Here is a 10,948-nt window from a genome sequence, read left to right as displayed (position 1 = left end):
CAGCTGACCACCATGCAATTGGAAGGTTTGTTTTTTTTTTTTAATCCCCCACCTATCTTTTAAATGTTAACCCAATAATTTATACTAATATGCTTGTTTCTTGCAGGACTTAACCAGCCCATTCAGAGATGTAAATTAAGAAGCAGAATAAAAAGTTGACACAAACCTGAGCTTGTCCTGTGTATTTTTAAATGACGTAGTAGTCAGTGTTTCGTAAGTCATGTCTTGTGGCATGGGCAGTCAAGCACTTTTTTCCCTGTAACTAATTTCAACGTTTTTTTTCCTCTATCTATCTTGTCAGTACTTGATTGCATTATATCAGCACTTTTTTTTTTTTCTTTAAATCAAAAGCTACATGCCCTTGTTGAACTGTCCTGCTTATTTTGCCTCACCATGAACTGGTGTTTCCTGAACATTGACCCATTCATGGAAATACACCTACTAGAATTTAAACTTCAACTGTGGCCTTAGTGAGTGCAACCTTAATCTTTTATGAAACATGACATTTCAATAAACAGTTTGGTACAGTTTGTATTGGTACAGAGCGGTTAATATATTTTGTAACAAATTTTCCTCATTTAAACATATACTGATGAACTCAGTTTTGTTAATGTAACTTTGAACCTGAACTTTGCATTCAAACAGCTAAGAATCTGTAAACATTTAAAGTAATGTTTAAAATATTGAAGTGTCTAAAATGTGGATTCATAGTTTGATTTGACATGATTTCAGATTATTTTTTTGTTTAGTGGGAATGCCAATGGGTTCACAGGAGTGTCATTGGCATGAGTCAATACAATCAGCAAACAGTTTTGCAATCATTCCTAAAGATGTGTGAATGATTAAATGTATTTTGGTACTAGTGTTTTCATTAAGTGTTAAGAGTATTAGTATCACACATTTAAAAAAAAATCCATGTAATCCATGACACTATAAATGAAACACAAACTTTAAATGAGATATTAAGTAGCATTAAATGCAAACCTTTATTCACTTTAGAGGTTTCAACAGTTGTGTTCTGTAATACATAATCTCTGACTTGGCAATTTCTATTTCAGTTGACAGACTATTCCTATGTAGGCAGCTATATTGGTGTTATATCTACCTACCACAAGACATTCTTTTATGAAATACAGTTACTAGTTACACTAGCGCCAGTGTTTCTGAAAGAGGTCAGTATAGTGTCTGTGTGCCGTAGGAAGGACCTGAACTCTTAGAAGTGTCTGATCCTTCCTGGGCACATTTTCACAACACCATTGGAGTTGGAGTCTGTTTGGGCAACCACAGGGGAGGGTGTTATAGGTACATCTCTCTTCACCACAACAACAGGGACCTCTGCACTGGTTGAACCATCTGAGGCACTGTCAGAATCTGCAGCAGGTTCTGCACTTGCAGCTGGTACAGCTGTAGTAGGTACAGCAGCAGTTGCAGCAGCACCAACCACTGCAGGGGCCACAGGTACCACTTCAGATGACTCTGCTGACTCTGCAGACAGAAGGCCGACCAGTTGAGGGTCATGGAGGGCAGTCAGTTTGTGGTGCTTTAGGCCATGCTTGCGAGACAGGTTGCCTTCATGTACATGGATGGTTGGTGGCAAGGCAGGACCTGCAGTACTGTTGGCATCAACAACAGGCATCTAAAAATGAATGCATCAACAGAGGCTTACAAAAAATCTATACAAATATAGTATAGTAAAGCCAAGTAAATCATTGCTGGTCATCAGAAAATATTTGGACAAGTCTTTATATTATACCAGAGTGGAAAACATCTTGCAGTCAACATTATGAGCAATGCTCAGGCCTCTAGCAATGCAAATACCACGTACCTAGTAGAGAAAATAAAAATGGAGGATAAATGATTATTTCCAAGGTTTTGTCAATTTTGAACTGTTGTAAAGGGAATTTGGTGGCCAGATTGACCATTTCCCTTTTTCCATTGGATAAGCTTGCAAGCATGGTTATAATGTATATAATTAATTATTCAAACAACTACTTTTTCAAAAACTCATTCTTTTAAAAGTGTGTTTTTCTTGTGGAAAGCTTAGTGTACTTACAGCCATGGTATCATTCAGGGGAACACAGACATCATCAGTGCAATCAGCTTCAATGACAACATATTCTGCCAGATAGATTGGCCCACCAGACACAATCTGAAACAGGGTATTGAGAACAATAATGTACTGACAGGCACAGAAAAAGGTGCGGGTGCATTTATGTTTTTTTAACAGATTATGCTTAAGCCCACCTGTGTTGACATCCGTCCAACCTCAAGAAGAGTGTATGTTTCATTAGCTGTTATGTTGTTGAAGGTTGCCAGAGAGGCTTGGACAAAGTCCAGTGCAGTGGTGTCATTAAGGGGAAGGAGGGCAGGACAGCCAAGGCACAGGTCCTCTGTTGATTCTATATGTCATTTAAGAGGGAAAAAAGTGTAGGTTTTTGAGTTGAGGATTACATTTGTGGGGCATATTCTAGTGTGTGTGTGTTTGTGTGTCTGTGTTCACATAGTTAAGAGTATGATCTTTATGTTTTACCCTCTGTTTTGCACTTGAATGCTGTGACAGTCAGAACTCCTCCAACCTTCTTCAGCACAACATCACATTCTCCTTCCACAGCCTGATTTGAGACAAGGAATTAGCCCAAATAGCATAGAAGTACTTTGTAGTATTTTTCAGTCATTTTATTTCATATCTTAAACTTGTTATGTTTTTTACATTCGGTTGAAGTCTTGTAGTATAAGAGCTTCTGTGCACTAGTGGCATGCAGTCTCACCGTGAATACTTTGGGCCTGACTGAGCAGTTGGCAACAGGTGTGGGGTCCAGCACATGACAGTCTGTCTCCAGCAGGTCGATGTCCATGACATATGTGTCTCCATCAGGCTAAGAAGTGAGACAAAACATTATTATCATTTAAAAAAAAATCTAGACATATATTTGGCAGAAGTCCGCTGTACATTGCATATACCTATATTGTATGACTGGTTTCATATTTGCCTGACTGAACATGCATACTTGGTTTCTAATGACACTGGAAAATAGAGTGTAGTTGAAATTTTAGATGGACTATGTCTTAACTGCTGCGGCATTTTACTACATTTATTCATACCTTTTTATTCAGTTTTATGTCTGCGTCATCTTAATACACAGTCACACATACACATCACATTTCTTCTGTCAAATTATGTGACCCTATTATCCAGTGTTAAAGAGGAAATACATTTGATACACTACTTTTGCTATATTCTGCATCTTATGTTCCCACCTCAAAGTTGAAAAACAATAATAATCTGTATAAGTGTTTTTGCCTGTCACTACACAATCTCTACACTTGCTGACTCACATTAGGGTAGATCTTGATGTCCTCGATCCTGTTCAATGCATACTTGTAGCCATGAGTGTGCTGGGCATTGAGGTAATCCTGAGCCACCAGAGCAGCCTCCTCTACTTCAGGGGAGTCACAGTGAGGCTGTGGCACAGTGAGCTGAGCCAATGCCCCCACCACTAGTCCCAGAACCACGGTGATTCCCAGGGGTTTCATTCTGTAAGAGATATACACACAAGAAGAATAAGAGTAGTCGAGCAGATATGGCTAAGATGGAGCGGTAGAACACATGTAGCCCTGTGGGGTATATATCTTGTACTTTAAACAGGAAAACAGCCAAGTTAAACACTGTGATCATCCCTCGTGACTCCTGCGTCACATGTGAGTCGTACCCTGTTTTAGGATTTCTGCCAAAACAAATGAAAGCTGACAAAGTCTGGCATGGGATGAATGGTCCCCAGTTTAAAACAGCAGGGGTTCACTGTGAGATGTAGCAAGACCAATGAAGCTAGAAACAGCTCCTCTACCTGTGATTTGCATTTGATAGCTGTGCCCATGTCTGACATGAATGTTTCTTGAATTTAGGTATCATACAAAATATGTAAAGGGCTCCATGTTCAAACATTGGGTAACTAGCTATCTTTCCCACAGAGTTCAGAGTGAAAGGTCAGCACAGAGCAGGGCACCACTGTCAACAGGAAATCAGTGATTTGCTTAATGACACTTAAGCAAAAAGGATGTTTGCCAACTTTGGAGCATAGTTAAGGACAGAGTGATTCAGTGAACCTCCCCCTATATTTGCTCTGCAGTGGATCTGCAAAATATATTGGTGTCGCCTCAGGTCAGGGCCTGGCCACAAAGAGAGATACTGATCAAAGAATGACGTTGAAAAGTCCAGTTGCACCTCCAATTCAGCACCAACCTGATTTCAGCAAAAGAACAGATAAAATACATTTATAGTTTTATTGTTTTATTTATTTCCACAGCTATTTGAGCTCACATTGTTGCCAGTCAGTGTTTTAAAAAGCACATTTAGATTGCGTGACATATTGAAACACTGGAATCGGATGTTTAACACTGATTTTAATCACAGGTAGTGTTACATGTGCTGGTGACGTGTTGTGTAGTTTGGTAACAGTTAAATGTGGATGGCCATATGAGACAATGTTATCATAAAGAAGCAAGCTAGAATTTAGAAGAGGAATATGGAAAGGAATACATTTGATACATCTGAAAGTAACACATAGAATTTAATATAGTTAATTTGGTTATGTTTGTGTTGGTCTTTGGATTGAATGAATGTAGCTGCTGTCCATAATGGCAGTGAAAATATGATTTTTGAGACAGCACCAGAATTAATGATATTGTTTAATTCTCAGTTACAGGGTGTCAATGGCCGCTTCATTAGGTACACCTGTGCAACTTAATGCAATCCAATATAACAGCTCTTTGGTTTATTAGGTGTTAAAAAAAGAAAAAGAAAGAAAACATTCATTTTGTCCATTTTATTTATTTATTTTCTCAACTTCCTTGACAACAGTCAAACTCAAACAACAGAAACATTTAAACAAGTTTAAGGTACAAAAAGGGAAACAAAGTGCCAGGATGCTCAGTTATGACAAAAAAAAAATCAGTAAAGAGAATGTGTAAGAGTTGTTTTATGTAAAAAAAAAAAAAAAAAAAAAAAAAAAGTAGTAGGAATGAATGAATGAATGAACAAATAGATACATAAAGGGGCACAGATTAATAATTAAGTAACTAACTAATTTCAAATAGTGTATGTTGCTTTTTCTGTTTTTCAGCTTGAATTGTAGCTAACATAGCTTCATATAGATGAGAAATAACCCCCCCCCCTTTTTTCTATCTATTTTATTTTATATATATGGAATTGACCAAAAATGATAAAAGTTGGATTAAAAGGCCAACATTTTTGTCCATTGAGAATTAAAATACCTATCATAAAAAATGACCATTGGACCTTTTTTTGTGTCCTTTTTGGGACTATAGTGTCATTGGTCGACGCGCGAGTGACACCATCCACACGCGACTCCCAACGTGCATGTTTGGCTTGTATACATGATGCTAGACGCGCTGCATGTACAGAGGGTCACACAGCTGAACACACCTAGAAAAAAATCTTTATTGGTTCATTATCTGACCATTATCAAACAAGAGCTCGTACCGTGCCGAGGTTTCAGTGCGTCAGTCGAGGCAGTCACGGTAAGACAAAGTGTTAATTTTTTGGCTAGCTGCTCACCATTTGTTACCCACAGTTGTTTAAGCAGCCTCGCTAGCTGCTTTAGCAAGGCTCTCTGCTTGGAAACACGTGTCGAGAAGAATACAACTGAACAAGACTGTTACCTATCAGTGGTCTCATATCTTAATTATATCTCCCATTTAGTCCAGCAGCTTGTTAACATAACCTACTGTGACATGTGTGGAAGCCCAGACTCAACTGCTCTGCAAAGCCTTGGCAGCTTTAGAAAATGCTCTACCTCTTATAGCTGTTTAATTTTACTACAGCAGTACTTATGCATCTGTGTCACATTTGTTATGTAGCTACAGCTGTACACCCAAGTTGCTGTGATGTAACTCAGTGGAAAAAGTATTTGGATAATCAAAAGCAGCAATAAAACATTGCTAAAGTAAAGCATTCAAAACATCTGCAAAATATGCTTGATCTATCAAAAGGGCGTACTATGCAGCAGAATGCCCCCTGTCAATGTTATGTGATTGTACATCATATTATATCATCTTTACTGATGTGTTAGCATGTTTTCATCCTTTCCACATTGCTGCTGATCCAAGGAGATCTGATTTTAGTTGCATAATATATGTATAGTTTAATCTGAAACCATGCTTAAAATGTTAGATGCTGACCATAGGTTTTGTCTGCCAAAATCTGTAAAGTAACGTGTATCTACTGCTGTCACACAATTAGTAGGTAGCTGAGAAAGGTTACAATATTTTCCCCTGAATTGAAACTAAAGTAACACTCAAGTATCTGGGCATCACGTTCACACAGAATAATTAAAGCTGAAAATCTTATAAATTGTGAAGGTTGGGGGGACATCATATTTTTATTGGGCAAACTTTGTAAAAGTTACATTTTAAGTGCGAATATGTGTGGGAGCACTGTGTTTACGTGGAGAAGAGGAGGCAATGTGAATACTCTCCTGCTCCAAAGAGAGTTTGTATCAGTTTTCTTAATGTTACTTTTTTGAACATATGTGATGTTGAATCTGATGTAATGTTTTTTGAGTTTTATGATATTTTTATAGTATTGTTTTTTTGAGGTACGGTGTTAGTATTCCTGCTCTTTTTTAATGCACTCTATTGAATTGTTAATCGCTGCACCCTGGGCGGGTTGAATGATTAACCACACCTGTCATCAAAGAGCTTGTCAGCCTGTTGGTGGGAAAGGATGTATAAATATAAGTGTGTTTTTCTGTTTTTACAATGGGTGATCCGAGTAGAATCGAAGCGTTTTCCTGATTAAAATTTGACGGCATGCAAGTGTTACTTTGTTCATTGATGTTGCTTTCTAATAGCCTTGCACCTACGTGATGTGAGTATATTACTCTCCTTCAGCCTTGTGTGTGATGTTGCATTTGGTTTTTTTTTGCAGCAGATGTTCAGACGGTGCATGACTCTGTTGGGACAAACATCAGGAGCAGAAAAACACACAAACACAACTAGTTGGGGTATGAAAATCCAACGCTAGTATTCACCTTTTCCACTCAAGGTCTGCGCTGGAGCAGTGTGTAGCTGCGGACCGGTCAACAGAAAGTTCAACCTGAGTCCGAGACTGTGGACCATGGCTTTCAAATTGAGAATCCCTCTTTTACAAAGGAGACACAAACAAATCCAGATTCAGCACAGTAGTATGCAAGCTGTCTGACTCAGACTTGCTGTTCCAGCAGCTGAAAGGATACTCAAAAAGAATACTCATGCTCTCTTGTGATCCTCCATCATTCACTCAAACCAATGGTTAATTTTCTCCAAAAATGCACAGAACACAGAGCCACCGGAGCAAAGAAAAATGCCTAAAAAGAAGGAAGGCATTCAAGTCTTCAGTCAAGGGAGTTTCTCACCTCTCCAGGCGAGCTAAGAGACGCTTGTATTGCAAATTGCAACTTTGGATGTGGAGAAAGTGGAGGGAGAAATGCAGATTTAGGATAGTAAGAGGAAAGAAACAAGCGAGCGGCATGAGCTCAAAGTCCTGCCTCAATTTAAAGACACAATCACGGAAAAATAAAAGGAAACTTCCAACGTACAATACACCAAACCTACAACATCCACAAGTCAGAACATCTGCTCTTGTACCACCTCTGGGATGCGATACTGAAGATTCAGCCCTTGAAAGACAGAATTGCTCCCCGAAACCATGTGAATCTGTCGCTCTGTCAGAAACGCGTATCGCCGCCAACACAGATGTTGCAGCAGGTGGCATCAGTCAAACCACACTAACAGCAGTGGTGCCGTCACAAAGAACAGAAACCTGTGTACAGTTTAGTGACACAGCAGAACTTTTTAACACTGTCAAACCCCTGCTGTGCACAGACAGTGATGCACGCGGGGTAATTACTAATTTTAAGAAACCAATAACAGTGATAGCAGCCGAAAGGCTTGAGGTTAATGGCCCAGCAGGACAACACTCTGCCATCTCTCAGGACCAGGCTACAAACAGAGATCCTGATGAGAAAATCCCCAGCAAAAAGACAGTGTCCCCTCTGACTGATGCCAGCCTTAAAGCACTGACAAAGGATATCCATGGTATATCTTTATTTTTTCTTAACACACTCTTGTTTTCCTCTTATCTCTTGGTTTACATTTCAGTTTTTTTACGGTTATTTGAGAATAAATTGTTTTCAATCCCTCTAGAATTTCTCGATGACTTCTACAGAATATACGGAAGTTTCATCCCTCTACAGCAGAGTGACGTGTTGACACACCTGAAGAGGAAGTTTAACACTGATTTCAATGACAGGTAAATGTTTAGCCCTCATGTCCAAGTTAAGGCATCAGTAACAGGTCAAAAGTCTTAATTTTATTCCTGGATCATCTTATATTCTCCACCCGTGCAGGAAAAATCTCGCCCTGTCCGAGGTGACAAAATACCAAACTGCCATGGTTCAGAAACCTATCCCCTCCTTCCAAGTGGTCTACAACAAACACACTCTGACACTGGACGATTTGTCGACACTGGCGGATCAGAACTGGCTCAACGACCAGGTTACCATCTAACAGTCTAATAGTTTGTCATGCAGATTTCTGACTGGAAAGATGAATGTGATGAATGTTTATGCAGAGTATAATTGGTATGTACATTTCTTGTTTCTGTTGAAGGTCATCAACATGTATGGAGAATTGATAATGCAATCTGCCCATCATAAGGTAATCTTAAATGCTATGTCAATGACAAACTGCTCTTTCTTTTCTAGTTATACCTGGAACACCAGATGGGTTGAGTTTATAGTGCCAGGGTTTTTTAAATATTGGCACTAATTAAAGGCAAAGTTTGACATATTTTCACTGTGTTGTTTAGTTGAGAAGATTGATACCACTCTTATGCCTATATGGTAAATATGAAGCTACTAGAAATTGATAGTTAGCTTAGCATTAAGACTGAAAATAGGGAGAAACAGCTACCAGCACCTCTAAAGCTCACTAATAAACAGATTATTAAAAAAGTGAAGTGTAAACTTGAGAGTTTGTGGTTTGATGCAGGTTTATGTGTGGGATTTTTTTTTTTTGGGTGCAGGAACCTCCAGAAGACTTGTCATCATGCACATGACAAGCAGTTTCCCCATAAAATATTGAACTATTCATTGTCTTCCTTTTCTGTGATCTAAATTGTCTCACAATCAATGTGATCCTGTTAGCTCAATTATCCCCTTGAGTTTTTTTCTAGACAATACTTGAAGAACATCAAGATAGTGCTGGCCTTGGTCTATGCGTACCAAACATGTTTGACTTTTATAATCTGACGCAGGCCTGTTGTTTGATAATTGTAGTTTGATTTTTTTATCCCCGCTTTTTTATCACTTCCAGGTCCATTTTCTCAACAGCTTCTTCCACCGGCAGCTCATGACCAAAGGATACGATGGCGTTAAAAGATGGACAAAGCAGGTAAGGTCCAAGATGGTTTTCAACATGTGTAGAAGTGGAAGAAAAGAGAAAGAATAGATAACTTTAACATTCCACATGACCAGTTTTCTCAAAGATGAGATTGATTTTAGAAGTTGAGAGATAATTCTGTGAGTGTAAGTGGATTTAACCCGATCTATTCTTCTTCTGCAGGTTGATTTGTTTTCCAAGAGTCTGCTTTTAGTGCCCATCCACCTGGAGGTCCACTGGTGTCTGGTGACTGCTGACATGGTCAAAAAGAAGATCTGCCTGTACGACTCTCAAGGGGTTTCACTCCAGAAAGTTGCAAGGGTAATAAAGAAATTCTGTGTATTTTCAGTCCAATATCCATGATAACCATTTAATTAGCTTCTCCTGAAGTTGTTTTAAGTGGCTTTATGGTTTTCTCACAACAGAACATCTTGAAATACTTGATGACAGAAGCAAAAGAGAAGCGGCAAACAGCATTTGAAAATGGTTGGGCGGTGTCGTTCGATGAGGTATGTTTCATTGATGTTACAGCAAAAGAGAGGACATATCAGAGGATATCAGGGCTAAAAGCGTCACTTGCTGCTCAGTTTCACCAGACATACTCACTGATATGATGTCTTGTCTCCCCCTGCTGTTCTTCGCAGAAATTCCCACTACAGACTAATGAAAATGACTGTGGAGTTTTTGTCCTAGAGGTACCGGAATTATTTTTCCATCTTAATACACTCAACTCCAATTGTTACTGTGTCTGATTTGTTTCATCCGTTCAGATATTACATCATCTCTCTCTTCTGCTCTCTCTCAGTATTCCAGATGTCTTGCCCTGGCACAACCTCTCCAGTTTTCACAGAAAGACATACCAAAGATTCGTAAGAGGATCTACAAAGAGCTCTGTGATTGTAAGCTCCACGAGCAGGGATGAACAGGGTTGCAGTTACATGTAAAGTATTGCTGATAATATGTGCTGCTGCTGATTAGGGTGTGAAATCATCCTTCTACACTTGTCTGTTTAAGGCTCCATTACTGTTCTGTAGCAGTCGTTCAGCACTGAGTGCATATGGACGATCCCAGTCAGTGTTTTAGCAGGTGCACTGTTAATGCTAAATCCTAATATTAACAGGATCACTGTATTTATATTATCTGTGCTTAAACAGGCATGTTACTTAAGAGAAAAATCTTACTGTTCATGTTACAGTTTAACCCTCTCCTGAAGGAAGCGGTGCACCAACAGAGCCTTATTGAATGGACTGCTAATCTTTCATGATTTATTTCTGTGTTAAGGTGTAACTTATTTTCTGTAACGATATTTGTACACCCTATTTGCACATTTTTGAAGTCTGAAGTGCATTGTCGCCCTGTGTTCTCGTTTTAGTTTTAGCACCAGATGACGTAAAAAAAGCTGTCTGTATTTTGTTTGTGAAGTAAGTTAAGTTATTGAACTGGAATCAGAGCTTCATAGAAGTATGTATAAAAAGGTTTAAATAAAAGCAGACTGTTTGCAACAACTTTT

At 38.9% G+C, this 10,948-nt stretch overlaps 2 protein-coding genes across 3 annotated transcripts; one reads left to right on the top strand and one right to left on the bottom strand.

Moving 5' to 3' along the window:
- Positions 1 to 955: 955 nt before the first annotated feature.
- On the bottom strand, positions 956 to 3,618 carry ahsg2 (alpha-2-HS-glycoprotein 2). Its single transcript, XM_062428751.1, has 7 exons — positions 3,337 to 3,618; positions 2,769 to 2,876; positions 2,531 to 2,612; positions 2,245 to 2,399; positions 2,054 to 2,149; positions 1,754 to 1,825; positions 956 to 1,636 (listed from the first exon to the last, which is right to left on the bottom strand). Exons 1-7 carry the CDS (start codon positions 3,532 to 3,534, stop codon positions 1,214 to 1,216), a joined length of 1,134 nt encoding a protein of 377 aa, XP_062284735.1. The 5' UTR covers positions 3,535 to 3,618; the 3' UTR covers positions 956 to 1,213.
- Positions 3,619 to 5,384: 1,766 nt separating this feature from the next.
- LOC133990435 (sentrin-specific protease 5-like) lies at positions 5,385 to 10,932 on the top strand. Of its 2 annotated transcripts, none has more exons than XM_062428749.1 (10): positions 5,385 to 5,538; positions 6,950 to 8,094; positions 8,203 to 8,308; positions 8,406 to 8,553; positions 8,668 to 8,715; positions 9,373 to 9,450; positions 9,622 to 9,759; positions 9,864 to 9,947; positions 10,083 to 10,133; positions 10,244 to 10,932. In XM_062428749.1, exons 2-10 carry the CDS (start codon positions 7,326 to 7,328, stop codon positions 10,358 to 10,360), a joined length of 1,539 nt encoding a protein of 512 aa, XP_062284733.1. In that variant the 5' UTR covers positions 5,385 to 5,538; positions 6,950 to 7,325; the 3' UTR covers positions 10,361 to 10,932. The 2 variants fall into 2 exon arrangements, with proteins under 2 accessions (XP_062284733.1, XP_062284734.1); XM_062428750.1 differs by having other exon boundaries at positions 6,947 to 8,094.
- The last annotated feature ends 16 nt before the right edge of the window (positions 10,933 to 10,948 follow it).

Source organism: Scomber scombrus, chromosome 11, assembly GCF_963691925.1.
Source record: "Scomber scombrus chromosome 11, fScoSco1.1, whole genome shotgun sequence".
Lineage (NCBI taxonomy): Eukaryota > Metazoa > Chordata > Actinopteri > Scombriformes > Scombridae > Scomber > Scomber scombrus.
The sequence above is the reverse complement of the archived record's forward strand: the minus strand, read 5'-3'. Positions and strand labels throughout refer to the sequence as shown.